Raw genomic sequence first — 21,559 nt, 5'->3', positions numbered from 1 at the left:
CTGAATAGATGAAAACACCAATTTTAAAAAGACAATTATCTCGGACTAAGTTTAGTAGCATTAACAAATTATCACGATATGAAAGAAGTAATAAAACGTTCAAATTCTGTGCTCCATCAACAACTAAATTTAGCGAAATAACATGAAAGCAACTAAGAACATACATTGTGCAATCTGGAACACTTCATCCTTAGCGCAGCGAGCAAAGAAGATTTAAGGTATTGTTGTCGAAACCTGTCGAAAAATCGACTTAAAAGGTAAGGAGCACGTTTTTCCTGGTGAAAATTGGCCGCGATTTTGAACAACACTGTTACTGACAAAAAAAAGGTAATAATCAAAATTTCAAGAAAAAAACACCTTCTAAAAAGGAAGAAGTTTGATTTCAATAAAATGCACTCACTGTAATATTTCGTCCACAATCTAACGAACGTTAAAGATACCTGTGTGAGTTTTTCCAGACAAGTGGGCATAAGAGCTATTTTACTACAGAACTACTACTGCCTCTGCTAGTACCACTGTATTTAATTTCTAACTGTTCTCATATTCCTTTGCAGGCGTTTTGTAGTGTATGTTTTTAATCCACATATAGCCACTGTATTCTTCTTAAATTAGTAACGTGTTTCGTTATGTTATGATATGTAAACTTAGTGATGCCTTTTTGGTATGAATTCCAGCTATTGAGATAAAAACCTAAATTGCATTTTGGTTTCAGCCTACTTATCTATTTCCTGCTCGGCATAACTTGGCACCAGATATGTATTTCTTAAGAACAAAAGTGTCTAAAAGGACAATAATGTATTTAATCACTTTTCAGAAAACAAAAAAAAGCTAACAAATACACATGTTGAAGGCTTTCGTAAGATGAAGCTTAGCATGACGTTTTGAGCCTGTCATTCAGTCCTAGGTTAACTTAGAATTTCATCTTTTGTCTTCTCAAACTACCAAAACCTGAATCTTTGATGAAAACATTTTAGAACTTTTTAAGAAAAGTACTTCTAAAACTATAGAAACAACATAGCTTGTTAAATGGTTTCACTAACTACGCTTAGTGGTCTCACTGATAATTTCAGAATTTGCAAAGTAAAAGGTTCGATAGTTTTTGCTAAAATTTAAAATGGTTTACAAAGTAACATTTTTTAGCTGCATTTTTCTTTAACTTCTCTGCCTTGTAGTGGAAACATTGAATGCCAACCTTCGATCTTTGAGCGGTGACGCCAGAAGCGACTGCCACCCTCGTCAACCAATTACATTTGTTTTGAAGTTCGTTTAAAAGTAATCGCGAGGAATAATCTAGATTCACTCGATACGACCACAGTTACATTGCTAGGACAATAATAAACTTAATTAAATCAGAGGAAAAGAACAAGGTATTGTTTGCAAAGAGAAGAAAGAGAAAAATCCCATCGTATTAAAATACCGTGACGATCGAAATTAAAAAAAAAAGAGTCGCTAAAAGTGTTTTCGATAAAGCATGTTTCGCCTAGGTACTTTTTTTGTCTTCTCGGGCTAATACTACAATACAACTTCCGCGTGACATCAAAATTTTGTTATAAAATATATTGGCTGGGAACAAAATAATACAAAAATATATTGTTATGAACATTATGACGTGGTTAAGATTTCGTCTGTCTAAGCCCACATAGATACAACACACGTGAGCACTCGTAAACATGTATTTTTTTTTTACTGTGAATCATCATTACGTTCAGGTAGGTTGCCATTCTTTTTTCTCTCCAGTATTCTAATTCACATTTAAATTTTAGAAAAGTTCTTTCCGCTACGCCAAGAGTGATTTAGAAATGGAATTGTAATCTCGATTGTTCAATACAAAATTATTTTTCCTAGTTGTTTCGATGCCTACAATACCTGTCTTTTTCTAGACGAAAAACAAACTTCAGGGAGTCTCTGAAAACTTGAAAATAGACTAATTTTTCAAGCAGGGTGTAGCACATTTAACTAGCGAAGAACGTAACTCTGTGACTTGTGTTTGTTGTAGATAACGTTGAACGAACAAGGAACAAACCTGAGGATACTCTTACTCCTCAAAGGTAGGCTAGAATCTTAAAAGATAATTAACTTTTCCACAATAGCTTATTAATTTTGCACAGAAGCAAAAACAGTGTAATGACATATATCCTCGGGCACAGTACTTTCTTATTTAAAGAACGAAATTGAAATGTCATGAAACGGAAGACAACTGATTGAAATGGAACAAACACTGTCGACGTTAAGTTTATTACTTGACAGAAAGATAAAAATTTCAAACTCTAATTTGAGCTTTGGGACGATTCTGCTTCGTTTCAAATAAAACTCAAGGTACAACTTGAACAAGCTTTTTACGGTGAAAAATATGGTACTTCTGGAAAACATCCGTTTATACCTAAAAAAAAAAACCAGAGGATGAAAACACGGTGCTCTAAAAATCTGTTGTTCCAATCTCAAAGTTCCTTCTGGATGGAGTGGAAACCTGGTTCTCCATTTTCGCGCTACTTAACTTCGGTTCCAGCTGGACTTTTGAAGCATAACAGGTAACGGCAGAGACTGGATTCAGTAGAATTTATACTTTGACAGAATAATATTCTTAAATTATCTATATACCTAAAACTACAGCTAAGTTATATTAGGTGTATTGTCTTCGTTGGAAACGGCCTAACAAATCAGAATGACATCTGCTCTTCCAAGACTGGAATGACCAGTGTCTTCACTCTAAGTGCGGTAGCCGTGTGGACTTTTTTGCGGAGTTTTCGCACCTTGATTTAACTACAAACAACGCGCAAATTGCTTGTTGCAAAAGCTGACTTTCTCTGATCACTCTCAACGCAACGCTGCAACGCCGAGTGAGCAAACTGACGTTAATATTCGATACGACGTTGCCATGACGTTGCCGGTCTGAAATGTATAAAATAGAGTTTTGTTCAGCGACCTGTGTCTGTGTCTGAGTTTTCATCACAGGAATACCAAGTAAAATCCCCAGTATTCCTCCAGAAGTTGTTATTTATTTCCCTTGGTTATTCAAAAATTGGCTGTAAATCAGCTGTTTTCTTCACTGTTGTTTTTAATCATGAAGTGGAGAATGTATTAGGGCAAGAATATTGACACTGATTTAATCAGCATCGTAGCAGTGGGTTGGAGGAGAAAGACAACACTTTTCAATTTGAATGATATTACACTGCCAACTGAAAATACTTTGGCTGATACTTTTCCTTTTATGTAGCTGAATTAGTACACATATCACTCACAGAAAGCGAACAGGCGCATAAATGAGCCAAAACGGATAACAGATTACACAGTGAGCGAAATTTTGCATATTATCCGCCCTGCAAACGAACATAATCTGAAGTACTTTTTTTTCAATCTATTACAATGTTTTCGGTCAAAACGGATAGTTCTTTGCATACTAAAGTAAAGATGAAATGAAGAATAAAGATGAAAAGTCTGCGAACAAAGAGATACCATCTGTATCTAAAATTCAGTAAATCGTTATCATTCTTCAATTGCAAAAATTCAACTGGGACGTGATGGATTTTTCAGAGTATTCAGGCGAGATGACGGATGTTTAAACCCCGCGCGTGAAACGAGTTTAATACTTTCCACACATTTTAACGCATTTTTTATTTGATGCCTAGCGCAACGGGATAATTCTTTACAAAGGGCTAAAATACTACTCGCTTATAATTATGAAGATATACATGAAACCAATTTCCTTTATTCAGCTTGGTCATTGTTTACAGCAAAATGTTAAGAAATCAAAAACTTAGTTAAACATAAGAGGGTCACATAGATGACAGCGTTAAAACTAGAAAAATAATTCAAGACAGGAATCAAACATGCGAAAAAGATGCAGTGAACCAAAACACAACATTTGCTTTATCCGTTAGATAAACAGCAATCTAAGTGTATAAATCCCTGCTGTGAAATGCATTAGCAAACAAACTTCTTTCAAATGGACAATTTACACATGGTGACGTATCTTTGAGATCTAACATTAGACTTATTTAAATACATTACCCTTCATTGAAAAAGGCTAGCGAATTAAACCAGTACCAGATACGGGCCGAGTTTACACTCCATGCGGGTCAAAACATCATCTACGATAACTGCTTCTTGACGAACAAGGTAAGTACAGAGAACGGGCTGTAAACTTGACTTTAAGCGGCAGGTCAAGAATGCGAAGGTCCTAGCCATTTTGCCGAAAAGGTTTGGATTTCATGTTATGAACTACGTACACCATGAAAGATACAGTATAAGAGAAAGGGTTCAAAAGGGAGTGGTAGGCTAGCGACATGGGCCGGTACCGTCTGTCAAATATTCTAACTGCTTGGAAAACCGCTTAGAAGCACTCGCATAGAAACACAGACAAACAGGGAAAGTATCTACATGCTGAAAAGTGAAAAGTTTCCCTTAATTTTCTGAATCATTCGACCTCGGACACAACGATTTTACCGCAAAAAATGAACGAACATGAAAGACGTGCAGTTGTAGTTAAAGTTATCGTCCGATCAAGCAAATGAATTAAAAACAGCATGATTTAAAGGGAAACGCTTTGTGATCACTGAAATGTATGACAAGAATGCTGTCAACCCAAGGATATTCGTCATTTGAAAGATAAAAGTTTGCTTTCAGTTGTCTTGCAATATTCAATAGCCGTGAGTGACATCATAATGTTGCCTTTCAAATGTAAGAACTCTTTACAAACATAACTTTTTGATAAAAGAAACAAACGAACAGCTGAAAGACTTGCAGAAGGTAGTCTGAGTCTGTGGTAGCGAAACAGGAAATCTGGAAGTAAATTTACCATCAGAGCGAGATTGAAAGCGTACAATGTCGTTGTTATAGGGCTGGCCGGCTACGTCACATCATAGTTACGGACGCGTTAAAGACCAAGATAGAACCTATAAGAAAGAGTTTCGCACGAAAAAGAGCTTAACATTTAATTTTTCCCAACAAACAAATTAAAAACACAAAAACCTTTGTTTCTAAAACGATATGATAATTAATTCTTATTAATTCATGTATGTGGTTGCTGTGCAATGTAAGTCACAGTTTGCTGTGGAGGAGGAGGGGGGGAAGATGGTGGGGAGGGGTTATTTGGGGAGGGTGAGATGGGGTATCTTGCGTCAAATGCTTGATGCTTAAAACTTAATGCTTTAAACTAAAAAGCAAATCATCATTTTAATCCAGAGAAATCGACTTAATTTAGCACCTCTTTTCTTTGAAAACTAGTCCACGAAACGCACAATTGTAAAAAACGCGCTATCCCTGTTCGCCTTGAACACTCTAAAGCACGTTACTGTAATAAATAAAGTGAAGAGGATTCAAAAGTTTTATTTGCCGTATCATTTGTTGACATTTAGATCATTATTATCTTTTTTTACATTTCGCAAAATTCCTTGTACGTCTCTCACCACGCTTCACTGCCGCGGGGCAATCGTGAAAATTCCGTTTATAATACAATGTCGTTAAAATTCCTTAATTTCTTCAATAACTGATCATCGTAGAAGCCACAGTCATATAAACGATAAATTTTCAATGTCAAAGCGATTATCAGAATTTGGTTACTCCAATCACAATCAGTTGCAGCTAGGATTGAGTATATTAAAGTAGGAGCTGGAACCAAACGCATTACTCCTGCACATAAGTCCTTTGTGGGGTGGACAGCAGAGTTTTCAAGATCAAAGCGAGGCAGCTGTAGAGCGTTGATGCGTGGGTTCAGTTAATTGTGAACAAATAATAAGGCACTCCTTTACAAATGTGGTCTAATATACTTTCATACACTTCTTCACAAGTTATGGCGAGACATACCACTTATTAACCGAGAGTGAGGTCATTACTTGAGGGAAAAACTTCGGAGGTCAATACATCAAGGCCGAGGTCTAATATTCCTTGTAATGACCGATCGGACGAGGTTAATAAGTTATTTATTAATTGGCCTTGTTGGCGCTATTGAGCCTGCGATCAATTAAAACCAATGACTAGTCAGCGGATAACTTAATAAAACACGTCGCCTTAGTGAGTTATACATTTGAACCCGCGATACAGTCACGTAAAACTGGTCAGCGGATAACCTATTCTGGTAGCTGTCAATTGATCAGAGATAACATGGATGTCCACGATCAAGATAAACACAGATTGTATTTGCCTTGGACAGCTAGCTGTCTTGCCCGCTTAGAAGCCAATCAGAGCAGGCGTACTATTGTAGCCATATAATGTTTAACACGCTAACTTTTTAATCTGTGGACGAATTACTGTGGTGTTACCATTCGAATCAAACCTCTTAGGCAGATATTTTGCAACGTATTAATTGCTTTGTGCGATTTTCGAAGAAAATGTAGTGAAATGCGCTGGACATTCTACAGGGCCTTGTGAACACGCACATACTGGGCATGAACATGTTTTGTTTGAGTCCGTAGTCCGGCACGACCGTCTTCTACAGTTTAGCAGATCTCAGCATTCTTCGTCGTAGAAAACTGATTTAATCTCGAAAATAATACAAAATGGTGGGAAGGTTTCAAGGCATCAGCCAGTAAAGCGCGGGACAGAGCCAATAATCAGAACTGAAAATGGAATGAGGATGCTGGATCTCTTCCATGACTTTTTGAATTAACTGAGTTTTTTTACGTCCATTAAACTTTTTTCTCATTGCCCTCCATTTTGCGCCACTCGAAACACGAAGAAAATTCTCTTTCTTTCTTGACTAAAACTTATGATCTGATATCTATAAAAGTAGCCTACAAAAAAGACTATCCGGATTTACCTTTTATCTACATGTTCTTGCGATAAGACACTCCGTTTATATCTACAACTTCACCAAAATAGTAATAATTTTGTACCCAAAATAAAACTACTTTTAGGTGCCCGAGGCCTTTTTTGCTTGAGCATGTGAAAAACGGGCGGCGAAATCGCAAATATAAGATGTCGGACCGGCACGACGACAGTACTTATTTCATGGTAGATATTTTGAAAACAGATCTCTCAATCCAGGGTGGAAAAAACATAATCCCCCTTAAAACTGGATTTATATACCGCACCTTCGGTGAGTGAAATTAAACTAAAGAAAGCAGCTAAAAATGGTCGATTTTGAAAGAACGTCTTTGAAATTTCAACATAAAAGCTACAAAGGGTAGCTGTATAACTATCGGCATAATGAAATACATCATTGTTCACATTTACATTTACTGTTGACAAAACATCTATTTATACAACAGGAAATCTTTTTTTACCTTCGCTCATCGAAAAATGCCTATTGATTTTGTTATTCAAGATGGTTTGTTAGTGACTCTTCAAAGATTATTGAGTGAAATTGTTTTTTAGAAGCGTAATTCATCACAATGCATAACTGGAACATATTTATCTACCTCTTACAATAAGCTAAGTAAAGAAGATAAACAATGGAAAGTGGGGTACTTCCATGAAGAAAACTCCCTTAGGTAAACGAAAGCCACAATTTCGCATTTGAAATTCTTGCACTCTTGACTAAAGAAGTGTAGTGTTACAGCGGAGGGCAGAATTAGAGAAAAATACTTGAGACCCGACTCCGGCCATAGATCATAGTCACGGTGAATCCTTTTTCTTATCGCGATTCCCAAATTATTCTTTGAGGTAGACCCAGACTGGCTGTCGCATTGATAAAGAATGTTCTATAAACAAGTCATTGATTTCCTTCAACGGTTCACGTCGTGGTTACACCCCAAACAGTTGGATCAACCATATTCTACGATTTCTCTAGCAGCACTACCTGAAATTTAAGTGGCTAAGTGGTGTTAAAGAATTGGCTGTTTCAAATGTATGTAATGGTTACTTTAAAAGCCATAAAAATCTCTCACTAAGGCAGATTTTGCTCGAATGCCCTTCATGAAAAACTGATAAGCATTTTACCATAGAGCATTTTTTTTGTAGCATAATTTTCCTAATTGTTTTGATACGTGCGGATAGACCTTGTATCTTCATAAAAGATGAAATTCATTCATTTTGTCGCCTCTAAAAACTATTTATACCCACATCATCGTGATGCTCTTTGATAAGTTAGTAATGTACTGTGACGTGTAAAACAGCACGAAAAAAATTAGCGATCTTAACGTAGTATCTTAGAAAGGAAGAGAGCCTTTTAACAAGCCGCTTATCGAATATGCTATAACACATTGAAAAAAAACGAGAGACTCTATATTATAAAACTAGCAGAGATTTAGCAATAGGATTACAATCTCCACGAGTATTAAATTTGAGGTCATAGATTAAAATAGTTAAAATGCCATCAAAAGCTTCAAATTTAAGTTTAAAAGAGGGAAAAACGTAAACTATATTACTGAAAAGGCTTCCGAGATATGAATTCTTTTTACCCAAAAAAGACTTCGGAGATATTCATAACGAAATGGAAAATATTAGAAGAAACGGTTGTCTCAAAAACGGCCAACTTTTTTATTAAGCATCATTTTACTCATTTATTTAAGGCACCATGAATTTTCCACCTCAATACCTTACATAGCAATACTTTTGCGATTCGTTTTGGAGATTTAAAATCATGATACATCCGCTCCTCGGATAGATTTGCATTTAGATAGCTATGCTAGATGCCTGATTCACAAAGAAGGCCGGAATTAAAAAACAAAAGTTATGACTAGCATTTCTGTATAGCAGGATATATCAAAATGCAAAACCATTAGAGACATTTTGTTTTTCTTAAAAAGTACTTTGGCGATAGCGAAAATTCTAAATGAGCAATTGTGAATTAATTTGAAACTTCTGAATATACACTGCCGGGTGCAGAGCTTGGTGGCTAATGAATTTTAATTAATTCTCTCTCCCATGCCGAAATCTAAACATCGCTGTTGCATTACTACAAACAAACAGCCTTAAAATAATCTTGAAACAACCACCTTGCTTTTTACGAGACAGCAACGCCGTGCAGCGACAAAATTAAATGTATTCCACGGTTTACTCCGCATGTGGCTCGGCAATTCAATTCCGGTCGAGATTTGGCGTGATTTAAATCGTCCTCTCTTCCCATGATATCTTACCCTGTAACTTACTCCCGGAGTCCTGGAGTCAATACACTACAAGCTTCTCAGTCTGCGCCGTAAGTTCTTTAACGTGGTAATGTTTGGTTCTCAATATTGACAAAATACAATTTGGTATCTTCTTTGATATCTTTTGACTTTTGAAGTCAAATAACATTGACAAAGACTTACTGATTTTTCTTTCTATTTAGCGTCATAAGACAAATAAAGAAGGCATCATTAACTTCTAAAATATGGGCGGGGCAAATTATCCCATTTGTACCATTTAGCACCAAAACAATCATATTTTTTGTCCGTGGGCTGCAAGAGTTAATCGGGGGCAAAAATGTCGCTTTCAAGGAAAAACGTATACAAGCTTATTGTGTTTGAAATTGCAGTTAGGAAGTCGGAAAAATATCAAACTGACGAGACTCTATAAATAGCGATAGGGATAATATCGATTAACCCATCTGCTGCTTGACGCACGTTTGATAAGTGCGATCATTTGGGAAATTCGAATTGGTGGGAACAAGCACATATGCTAAATAGCCACTGGTCTTTGTTTTTGTACAGTCGGTACACACGGACTTCACTCACATATCCAGCAGGCAACCGCCGCAAGTAGAGCTCTAAATCAACGACGGATCAAAGCGAAAAAGAGCAGATTTTCACGAAAGGTTTTATAAGTGAAAGGTATGGACATTGTACACGCACCATTTGCAATTTCAATTTTTTTCAAGACTGGTTAACAGATGACACGAACTTCTACACTAATGTTGTCTTGTGCAATCAGGGTGCCGCAGGTTTTCAGTAAGCTTGTAAAAAAGACTCTTAAGCTCCGCGCCATGCTCGTGTTGAAAGATTTCACGTCCTACTTTGCTATTCAGTTTTCGACGCATTTCGTGACTATGCGAACGAGCATATGAGCAGAACACGAATAAATCGCAAATGCTTAGAGTACTAGGCGCTTTTTCATTTCAACGCAATTTTCTCTCAAGTTGCTGCGCGGAAGCAAATTAACTTAAAGCAGGTTTTTAGCCCATGCTGGACAGATGAACAAACGCACCGTGAGCGCAAAGCAAAAGAGGCACACAGGGTTAAACAACGTAGTTTTACGAATTCTTTCCAATTAAACAGTGGTTTAAAAAGGTCAAGATTAGACAGATCTTCGGCCGGAATTTCCGCAATATGTTACACCCCGCTCAGTAAAAAAGCTGTTTAAGGTGAAATAACGTGTTTTAATGTGGTAAACATGTTTGCCGAACAGGATTTACATTAACAGAAATAATGTTTGGTAAAGTAAACCCACCTATCCAGCAACAATCAATGCAGTGCTAAATGTCTGTCAAGGGAAAGATTGGATTTCTATGAGCCTAAACTTATCGTACGTAACATCTTTTTCTGATATAGATTTTCATCAACTGTATATGCACGAAGCATGACCTATCCTCCTTTTGGGGGCACGAAAGAAATGAAAATTCACAACGGACTTCACAAAGCCTTGTAAACTTTTCAGATTTCAATGAAGTCCTTTGATTTACAAATATGGCCATCCGTTGTTTAAAGGCTGTGAAAAAAAAAACGGTATTTCGCTAGCAAGTCCATTTACTTTAATTCTTGCAAAAACTTAATGGGAATAAAATACTCTTGCATTCAATTTAGTTTCAAGAGTACCAATTAAGCAGGGCTTGAGAACAGCCCCAGTCTGTAGTCCGAACGAGTAGTTTTGGTAGATCATGTTTACTGGCTTAGCAAGTGACTTTTAAAACTCACTTGGCCAAAGGGGAGGGGTCAAAGCAACTCATTCTCTAACAAAATCATTAACCAAGACCAGCAAGAAGTGGCCTCGGACAAGCAACATGTAAAAGCTGCTTACCCAATTAAGGACAAGCTTCAATTCAAGTTTTTTTTTCGAATCCTGATTAAGTCGCCATACTTGATGGATCAAACCGAGGCAGCTTTCTTTCACATATTCCTTCAAGCTAATGTAAATTTTGTCTCGACGATCGATGTGCAGCTTGTGCAGCTGTGTTCTTCTTTGTGCAAATCATGATGACAATGCAAACTGAACTGATGCCTACATCTCCGGTTAATGGAGAAAAAACTTTAAGTTTTTTTTTAATCCGCGAACACACGTTTCAGAGTTCGATAAGGTTCGGACCTCATATTTATTATAAACCATACGAGAAAGCGCTTACGCCCACAGAAGGCATACAAATACAAGCAAAAAAACCACAACCAAACAAATTTATTTATCGAGGAAGACACTTCGTGACAGTTTAACACACCCAAGAACTGATTAGAGAAGTATTGAATGTAAAAGGTCATTAAGGGTCAAAAATAGCGGAAGACCAGTATGCACTGAGAGTCTGTACGAACAGAAAAATAGGAGAACACATTCAGTGGACAAAATTGTTTAGACACACAGTATTAGCTCTTGACTTTGCAAAGGTCATCTTTTGACTTGAGAAGGCAGTTTAGACTGATGCGCAATCAATAAGGTACCTCAAGGCTTATTCCGTGTGTTTACGATATCTCCGCACGATACCACGTTATTTGTCGAACTCGCGGGAAACTCGCTGATGACGTTTGCTTTCTTTTTCAATTCAACAGAAAACATCGGTGTGCCCCGCAAAAGCATTACTTTGTAAACGCAATTTCCTTAAAGGTTAATTTTAACTGACGCGTTTTTGGCTACGCACGTAAATTTTAATCACGTAAATAAAAGAGAGGCAAGAAATAAAAAGTGCTGAGCTTAAACTAGAGGTTGATCGAGGTTCAACTTTTACGATTACGAGCGACCTTTCATGCATTGCTTCCATTTTGTCTGCGAACGTAAATTTTACGCAAGTACGCACGTAAAAATTACGCGGCACTGGAAATCATTTTTCTGCTGGAGTCCTTCACTTAAATTGTAAGCGACGCCCGCAACCAACGTATGACATATATTGTAGATAATTGGGCGTCTTCAAGTCTCTTTTCGCTTATATATCTTGTGCTAGTCAAACACTGTAATGGAGTTCTCAAGCACCGCACTTTAATTGGTGCAAGTAAAAACAAGAAAGAACAACTCGGAGATGACTATATCTGTTGATCCCGGATACCTTACAATGTTTTGCCTGTAAACTTTGCTAATAGCGTTTGCGATAAGCGTTCAAGCAATGGTTACTGCAGACCTTTAAATTTCAGTAAACTTATATTCACATGCTGTGAAAAGTGATTTCATTTCAAAAAGCATAAGAAAAGTTAATTTCTTCGATTGTACTTTTAATAAAGAAAAGGGTAAATTGCTAATAAAGCCGAGAATAAACGGTTGTCAATCTCTCGTTTCATTTATGAAAATACACTAACTCACTCAATGTAGTGTTTGCATTTCAAGGGGGCAATGACCACAAGTTTGGAAAGTCTACAACTCTAACATTCCATGCTCTGAAACCTGCAGATAAGATGCACGCGTTTGTGTTATATGTGTTGCAATAATAAACTTCTTTTTTTTTTTCTGTCATAATCAGATTTTTCCAGGATAATATAAAGCCAATTAGACGGTGGCCGGAATTAGTGCTGTGTAATTCTGCTTCAATCAAGGTAAGAATTGAAATATCGGGCCAGCCGACCAAGATAACCCCGTTTTCCAAAAAGCCAAACCTTAGCATGAAATATCAACTTTGTTTTTTCTGTTCATTCCCCGATGAAAAACGTTAGATTTGTAGATAGCCATTTAATGGAACACTTTTAGTAGTACTTTCACTTGATATTGTTTTTATTTTCAAGTTCTTGCAAAATTTGATTAGCATTTTTTTTTTCAAATGTGGGCTTTGAGTTATCTTCAACCCGGGCTCTTCATCAAGGATATATTTATTGGCGCAGGACGTAAACAGTTCATTGGCAAAACGGCAGTAATTGATCCCTTTGTTCAATGTATAATTGCTCTCCTCAATTCCTAAGCTTTTGTTTTGCTTTATCAAACTGCTTACGTTGATGAGAAAATTAACATGAAAGCGCGTACTTCTTTTGATAGCAACTCAAGCGCTCCGTGCAAGCCTCAGAGAAAGGATGTCTGGGAATAGTACTACAAACACAACCAATGCCTCACCAGCGATGGCCACCATCGTGGCTTCGGCGACTTTCAACACCCTTGTTATGCTGCTAACCATCATAGGCAACATTCTTGTGTGCTTCAGTGTGTATTATTTTCCACGTCTTCGAAGGCCGACTAACTACCTGATAGTTTCATTGGCCGTCAGTGACCTGTTGGTGGGTTCTCTGTCCCTTCCGTTTAGGATCGCACAGACTGTCAACGGCGAGAAGTTTCCTAATAGTCTGGGTCATGCCGGCTGCCAGTATTGGATATGGATTGACATGCTCTGCTGTGGTGCGTCCATTCTTAACCTGGTTAGCATCAGTGTCGACCGCCTGCTAGCGGTGAAATGGCCGCTCACTTACCATGAAAACATGACTTCTAAGCGAGCCCTTTTGGTTATAGTTTGCGTATGGGCATACGCGCTCCTTGTTGCCTCCCTTTCGTTTGTAAAGTGGGGAGGAAACGAAACTATCGTGATCGCGCCGCAGTGCTCCATAAAAACAAGGGTTTACATTACTATCGTGGCCTTCGCGGCCTTTTTCGTTCCTCTCGCCGTTCTCGTCTTTAACTATGTCCTGGTGCTTAAGATTGCCATCGGCCACGCTCGACAAGTGCAAAAGGATAAAGACGCTATTGCAGTCAACTTTATCTCTGAGCGCGACACAAACGAAGAGACTAGTGGTATTGCCAATTCACCTACCTCGAGCACCAAGGCAATATCAATAGGCAAGCGTAGCTGCGATCCGTTAACAGACAGCAACAAGCCCAGAAGATCGTCAGGTTTGCAGATCATGAAGCAACTCAAAGCAACCAAGACACTCGCTATTGTAGTAGGGGTATTTATCCTCTCCTGGTTTCCTTTTTTTGTTATTTTCCTGACCTTTCAGTACTGCACAGACTGTTTCACTCCAACCAGGATTCCACTGCAGTTAAAAACTGCTATAGTAGTAACCTTTGTCTACGTCCTGCCCGTTAGCAATTCAGCAGCGAACCCGATAATTTACACTTGCTTCAACAAGGAATTTCGCACCGCGTTTGTGCGAATACTTTACAAAATCACACGGAAATCGGAAGCAAAACTCTTGGCAAAATCAAACGGATTTATGGATACAACATATTCTTACTGTCCGTAAGTGCAGTAAGATAAATAGCGTTAAATACTTTATTAGTCTTAACAGAAATCAGTGAAGAGCAGAAGTGATTTACTGGTCTGTGATTTTCAGTTTCGAGAGCCGCTCTACACATATCGCATTTTATACGACCTCCGTTGTTTCTGTTGTCAAAATAAATGTAATATACACAGATTCATGAGCTACTAATGCATAATTATTGCAATGTGATTTACGTTTGAACAACGGACCTTTGATGGAAACCATGAACATTAACGAGTACTGGTGTTATGACATTACAAACAAAAAGCAAACAGGCTGTTAGAATTTCAGAGGTTAAAAAATTAAGCACGATATCTTTCTGTGTAAAGAATCGGGACAAGAAATAAGCCATTTTCTTTTAGAAAAAGAGGATTCCCTAGAGACTTGAAGCTTTAAGAGTTTGTAATTACGCAAAAATATACTTGTGAAAGCTTTGTCTTCCTTTCAAACTCGCGATTAATGCATTAGAAGGGAACAGCATTCTGCTAACGCGACGCGTTCGGTAGACGATTTTCACAACTGCAAAGAAAGGTTCCTTTTTGTTTTCTTTTAAGTTCTTTGTACTTGACTGTAATTACATTTACGTCTTATCATTGTTGTTTCAGTGTTTCTATAAGCGATTGGACAAAGACCACAGCAAGAGTTTTCTTATTAAGGCTTACCGGATATAATTAAAATTAAAGACCCACTTCACTATCAGGTTATTCGACCTGTGTTTCATTCCAATTCAGTATAGGGTTTACACATTGGCAGCCTGGTCTAAAGCCAAGTTTGCCCTAAAATGTGGCTTCAGTAGCTACTTGCTTTTCTTTTTCTTGTTCATGTCGTTTAATCTAAAATTCCCGCAAACACTTTATGGAGCAAGTAACAGTAGACAAGGAGGCACTTAAAAGCATCTAAGAAACGCAACGTTTGCCACGATGCATGTGATAACAACTAAAACTCTTTTTAAGATTAAGAAATTAGTGTTTCGTCTACGGACGACAACGCAATCAGATTTCGGCAGATTAGTTATCGATTACCTTGATATCGTGAATTGTTTATTTGGGCTGCATGTTTACTCAGTACTTTATCGCTGAGAAAGATTTCATTTACTTAAAACTTAGGGTTCATTTATATAGATATATTTTTTTGTTGGATTAACGTTTTTTTTCTTGGTTTTTATCTCTCTTAATTTTAATTCTTGGTGCATGCGCAGTAATCTTATAAAATTGGACCGTATTTCGTACATAGCGGCATAAACCTTGTTCGTCTTGAATACCGCCGAGTGGATATAACTATTTAAAATGATTTTCAACCGTTTTTCAAGGAATTTGGCAAGGTTAGGGAAAGAAAGGCACAATTAGTCGAGACTGGGAATCAGATGGTTTATCATTCGCGGTAAACATCTTTGCAGCAGAGAGCAACGGAAGTCTTAATTATAGATGTGGATGTTAACTTTTCTATCCATCTAAAGGGACTGAACGATAAAGAAAGCGATCATATTTAAAAAACATACCATTACAAAGCCTCAGTAGATGATAAATAACGTACAGCGTGATGTATTTGTATGAAACGCTGTAAATCAGCGGTAGCCTGGCTTTCACTAGGGGTAAAAACGAGTGATAAGCATCATTCACAATAACAGCCTAATTCTCTTCTCGACAAATGTCATGACAAATTCTCTTTGGTAGTGTACATGTATATGGCTTACAGTTTTTTTCTAGACAGTTGCGTATTCAGTTACAAATACATTGTGAACCTGTGATATCGGACAGCCAATTTCTATACGTCCGTGGCGTTTTCTTGACAAGAGACTTGTAGAGCTGGAAAAATCGATGAGCTTGTCCTTAACAAGCCTCGTTGTTTAATACGTCAGCTTTAAAACACGAAGACTTGTCAACAAAAAACTTGCACTTGGAATATTTTTCTATCTGCATTACCAAAGAAAATTTGAAAAGAAAAAAATTGCCAATGTAAATGAGGAATTAAAAAACTCTATTCTCTCCTTTATTAATATATTCTACTGCTATATCATATATTTGGTGAAATTATTTGGTGTATTCGCAGGTTATGGTAGGACATTAGTGATAAATGTTTGTCGCTAGGTCCGTGCCGCAAGACTGTATGTAAAGATTATCAAGTAAATATTAAATAAACGGCAAAAAATAATTGGAAACTGATCAGAAACAATCGATGAAGTTTGTATTTGTTTACAAACTTCATCGGACTCGCGTGTGCAACTGTATGTTCATACCCTGTGAACCTTGTTCTTCAGTTGATGGTACTAATTAAATAATCATGCATATTCGTTTCTGAAGGCCTGAATACGGTAATCCTGTAGTCTTAGTTATTAGTTTAATTGCAGTTATTTTAGGCTATTTTTTAGCGATCAGTTGAAATTTAAGCCATTGCTCAGCAATTAATTTATTTCGCAAACAGCGCTTTTCAGCTTAAAGCATACTTTATCAGCGGGTGCTGTTTGTCCGGATCTTACGCTTTAGTACAGATTTACCTTGAAATTTAGTGATGCTTACTTAATTGCTCTCCCACGAGAGCCAAAGATAAACGCAGAACAAAAAACCCTCAATTTTCATTTCGTAAAATGAAAAGTAATAGTATTACGTATCAGAAAGTACTGCTTAGACTAGCTTTAATTAGAATGGTTACACAGCCTCATGTGTCGATAATTACTCTGGGAATAAAACGGTTTTTAAATGTTATTGTACAAGCTTGTTGCCGTTGTGAACATGGGCTTAGTGCTTTGAAACCAGTGACTATGCATTTGGCTACTAGCAGCTATTATATAGACATAGTAAGAGGACAGCAAGAGGTGATTTATCCCTGTATAGTTAGAACGACGTATATACTCTATTTGTAAAAAATTAAAAGTTAGTATTCAGAAAAATGGGTGTGTCATTTTAATACTCAAAGGGAACTGAAGAGTTTGCAAAGATTTTCCCATCATGAAATCGTATTGCTATAAAATTTTATCACTTTAAAAAGCTAATACTATCTAGAAACGCCTTATTCGTACAGAAACGTTTTCTGATATAAACTTTTTTGGCGATTTGACCTGCTTTAATTAGACTAGTCCAGTATGGTATATAATGCTTGGCTATGTTTCTTACGGTTAGATTCTGGAAGTGACTCCGAGGTAGACGCGCGTACCCTGGCTCCAGAGGTCTGTTCTCGAAATTCCTAGAATGATTTAACTGACCGTGCGCACTGTTAAAGAAAAAAAAATCCTCTGGTACCCAGGCTAGGTAAGACAGACGAAGAAATGAATGTTTAGAGGTTACGCGTGCAGTCATTCGGTATTCGAATACAGAGTTTGAGCGAATAATTGTCGTCTACAGTACTTGCGTTAATTGAACTACCATACTGACTCGCGAGCTTGGTTCTAAGAAGTTCTTTATCTCACTTGGGGTCTTTCGCCGCAGGTCGAAAAGCCCACAGACTAATGCGAAATGGAACGCGTATCAAAAGAACAGCATTTTATCAACTCTAAAAATGAAAGCTTTCCTAGCCGACTTCACGGAGCAATTAAAACGACAGTTGTCTTCAAAGAACTAGTTTAAAGGAATCTCTAGAATAAGTAAAAACAGACCGCTTTTGATATTCTAACGAATTCAAACCCAGCCTAACGATGAAACACTGTTTGGTCGGAACCATGGGCGCTTTCCATTCAACCCAAAATTTCGGTTGGGACATCAAGTGGAACGGACCATTTCGGTTTGGTACGACCCGAATATTCGGAACCAGCTTAGTGAAGGTGGTCCACTTTGACAGGTCTAGTCATTTCGGTCGGTCGGACCGAAATGTCCCTTTCCATTTGACAGTACCGCTCTTTTGTATCTTGCTTACAAGGACAATAAGCAAACGCCAACGGCTTGGGTCGCTGTGCAATCGGAATGTACCGTTCCATTGGGCACGTGGAATTTCCGAAATTTCAAACCGGAATTGCCCGAGGGGGGGGGGGGGGGGGGAGGGGAGGTACTTGGGATAACTTTTGCTTGGTATGTGCCGCTGGCCTCTCGCAGCCCCTACCCCATTATAGTCTATTTTGTGGCCAATTATAGACCCCATCTTAGTCACGTTTGGGCAAATATGTAATTTTCGCAGTCCCAACTTAGTCACTTTCTATTTTTATGAATTGACCCATTTTTTTTGACTGGATGAAGAATACTCTTTTCATCTACAATAAATATGAAGAACTGTCTTACCCCAAAAAATCCGAAATGTGCGACCCCATTGTAGTGACTCTATTGAAAATGCAACCCCATTATAGTCAATCAAGTCATGAAAATGCGACCCCATCCAGCGGCACTTCCCCATTAGCCTGAATTGCCATTAGCCGGAATTGTTGTTGAATAGAAATCGAAAAAAAATCTATTACCGGGTAAACGTTTTCGGCGTTAGCAGTCATGGCGTATCAAAAATTTAGGTCTCTTGGCGACGTTAAAAAAAAGGTTGGAAATGAACAGCGAAAATCCGTCTTGGAAATTTTATCAGTCATTTTATCGTAAATCGGAAGAGTCCATATGTGTAAAGTATGTGTCACTTCTTTACTTCCGTTTGTATTTGTCTAGTAATGACATTTCAATTGGTTGTTAATTGAGTTAAATTAATTAATAACCAGAAAATCTAATTACAAACAAACGCACCTTCAATATTGTCCATCTGGCAGTCACCTCTGAGTCAAAGAATGCATGCTCTTTGTTAATCGCATTAAATGTGGCCCTCCCTTGTCTGAAAAATGATGAAAATAATGAGAAATGGTAAGCTCCAAAAACAGGAAGAATACACGAAAATCGTCATTTATTATCATGTATTTTATGCTGTAATTGAATTATTTTCAGATGATATGAGTAACCCAGTATGAATCGGACAACTTTTCAAGCAGTTGTTAATAAGTTCAAGGACTTGTACTGGTCCAGTTGGTCCGGCATGGCGGTCTACAGCCTGTATTTTGACCCCAAATTTTGGTGAGCTTGTACCAGATTTCTTTGATCAAGTTCATTTTCGAGCAATTTTAAACTATTATTGGATGAGGTTTTTGTGATATCCGGAAAAATCAAGGTCGAGGTAAGTGTTATCGGTCCAGCCGAAAGCCGAAGCTGATAACATTTACTGAGATCTTGCTTTTTTCGGATAACACAAAAAAGGAATCCAATAATTGTATTGTTATACATCGTTTTGGAAAAAAAAGAAAAAGAAAACGACAAACACACCGTTACGCGGAATACAGTTTGACATTGCTCTTAGAAATCACGCATTTTGCGCGCGCAAGCTACAGATTAGTCACTAATCTAGCAGATAACGAACTACTGTTCTGACCTATTTTGTAGGTTGCGCTGATTTCCAGAGTTAACTTTAGGCTTTTAGCCAATAAGAAGATACAATTGAGAAGATAAGAAGATACAATAAGAAGATATAAGTGCAGTACAAAGTACAATAATAAAAATAATTCACCGAAGAATTCAACTTCAAAAAAATTCGCCAACATTTATAACGAATTGAACGAGATGAAAGAAACGCAATGAAATTCAGTTTGAAACAGCAAGAATTCACAGAGCCAGGTGATGGGCTCCTGCTTTAGCTCCCTAAATTCGCATCCTATAAAATCTACCGGAGGCTTAATGCCGACCGGAACTGAGCCCGGGTTCAAATAAAACCCCCAACCGGCCATTTAGCAGGATCTTTAAAAAGCTGGTAAGAGCATGTTTCCAGTTATAAAGACCTTGTCTGTTTCAGTTCAACCTAAGGGGCGGACTATTAGAAAACTTATGGGGGGTGGGCGAGGTACAAAAAAGTATTCGCGCAAGGGAAAATTAAATGAAAAAAATTCATGCACGCCAATTAATCCTGAAAAATATGCACGCTACGGCCTAAAAAAAATTCAATCAAGGAATTTGATAACGAAAAAAATATTCCTGCGGTTCGAACGGCTCACGTATACGGCAAACGGCAAAAGTCAGATTCAAGTTGAGAATTTCTCAAAATAGAAAATGAGCAGATAAATACAGCTCAAAACAATTCTTATGGATGAAAAATTGCCTGAAACTACAAATTTAGGTGTAGAAATAATGAACAGTAAACGACAAGTAAAGAGGAATCTTAGTCACGTGGGACAAATTGCCGTTTGACGTAAACGTGATGCTTAACCTCTCTGTAGTAAATGCTATCCACCAAATAAAAAACTAGCTACTTATCCACAGGGCACCCAGTGATATTTCCAGTGCATAGCGCTGTTCAGCTTTTGATCTGAACTGTGGCCAGATGATCACGTCACTCGGGCGTACGATTAGGGGACGTTTCCCGCGCGCGTGACGTGGTCTTCCTCTACACTGTACCTCCGCGCGCAATCACTTGGCATATATTTGACAAGTTTAGTGGTAATGATTAGTCACATAAATTAAATGAGCTGCTACTGCAAATATATAATGTAATAATTCAGGTCCTATCATTTGCGACTTCTATTTTCATTCAGTTCTAACATACTTTAGCCCATTAACATGGTTATTTTTAAATGTAACATAAGATATGTAATTTTATCTTTTGAACAATAAAGACACTTTATTTATTTATTTATTTAACAAGCGAATTGAAGCATGGAAAGGGAAAAATAGAGTTAGTCTGCTACACAGCCGTTTTCAGTGTTGTCACGCAACGCTCCCAACGCTCCTCCCTGGGGAGAAACGTTGTGTGATGACACTTAAAACGGCTGTGAAGCAGACTAAAATGGAGTAAGCCTTCCCATGATCTTTTGTGCTCTTTTGTAATTCAGGCCCCAGTTGTAAAAAAGGTGGATAAAGCTTACTCATCCACTGGATATAATGGTGATTTATCTGGTGGATGTGTTATCCAGCTTTGGAGATACGCAGCAGGTGCAAGGCAGTTATGAGTGACAAAGTCACCATGTACATTTTCAACTGTAGACATAAAATCGTGAAAAAATGAAAGTGGTGATGGATGTTTCAATACTTGCAGTGAGAGCAGGCTCTCTAATATAGGGTAGCCACTGCAGCCTCGAGATGAGCTACAGTCTCAGACAAAAATAGTTGGGACACTTTAACCAAACGCTGTTTTTTCCCTTCTCGAGCTCCCCTCGTCCCTCTCAAAGTTGTTTATCGCGGTTTGGTCACCAAATCTTGTACACCAACATTGAGGGGACAAGGAGACCCCAAAGTGTCCCAAGCATTTTGACTGAGACTGTAGCATGAAGCTTCAACACAAAAGCCTGCATATTGTCTGCAATTTCCATTGAGCATTAGTTTACTACCCTATTCCTTTATGTATTTGAGTGAATAAAACGAAAATTGACTGATAGCTCACATGAAGTTTCCCTCCCA

At 37.8% G+C, this 21,559-nt stretch overlaps 1 protein-coding gene across 4 annotated transcripts in view; it reads left to right on the top strand.

Moving 5' to 3' along the window:
• The window catches only part of LOC140927379 (probable G-protein coupled receptor No18), a 34,657-nt gene extending 17,587 nt beyond the window's left edge, over positions 1 to 17,070 (top strand). The window contains exons 1-3 of one of the 4 annotated variants that reach the window (XM_073377018.1): positions 2,449 to 2,528; positions 12,506 to 12,578; positions 13,012 to 17,070. In XM_073377018.1, the coding sequence (XP_073233119.1) occupies positions 13,047 to 14,207 (1,161 nt within the window). In that variant the 5' untranslated portion in view covers positions 2,449 to 2,528; positions 12,506 to 12,578; positions 13,012 to 13,046 and the 3' untranslated portion in view covers positions 14,208 to 17,070. Of the gene's footprint in view, positions 1 to 2,448; positions 2,529 to 9,378; positions 9,687 to 10,172; positions 10,378 to 12,505; positions 12,579 to 13,011 lie in introns of those variants that run through there. The other 3 variants (XM_073377017.1, XM_073377019.1, XM_073377020.1) reach the window with 3 other exon arrangements.
• The last annotated feature ends 4,489 nt before the right edge of the window (positions 17,071 to 21,559 follow it).

The sequence above is a fragment of the Porites lutea genome, chromosome 2, assembly GCF_958299795.1.
Source record: "Porites lutea chromosome 2, jaPorLute2.1, whole genome shotgun sequence".
In the NCBI taxonomy this organism is placed as follows: Eukaryota; Metazoa; Cnidaria; class Anthozoa; order Scleractinia; family Poritidae; genus Porites; species Porites lutea.
This window is presented reverse-complemented; position numbering and strand designations above follow the sequence as displayed.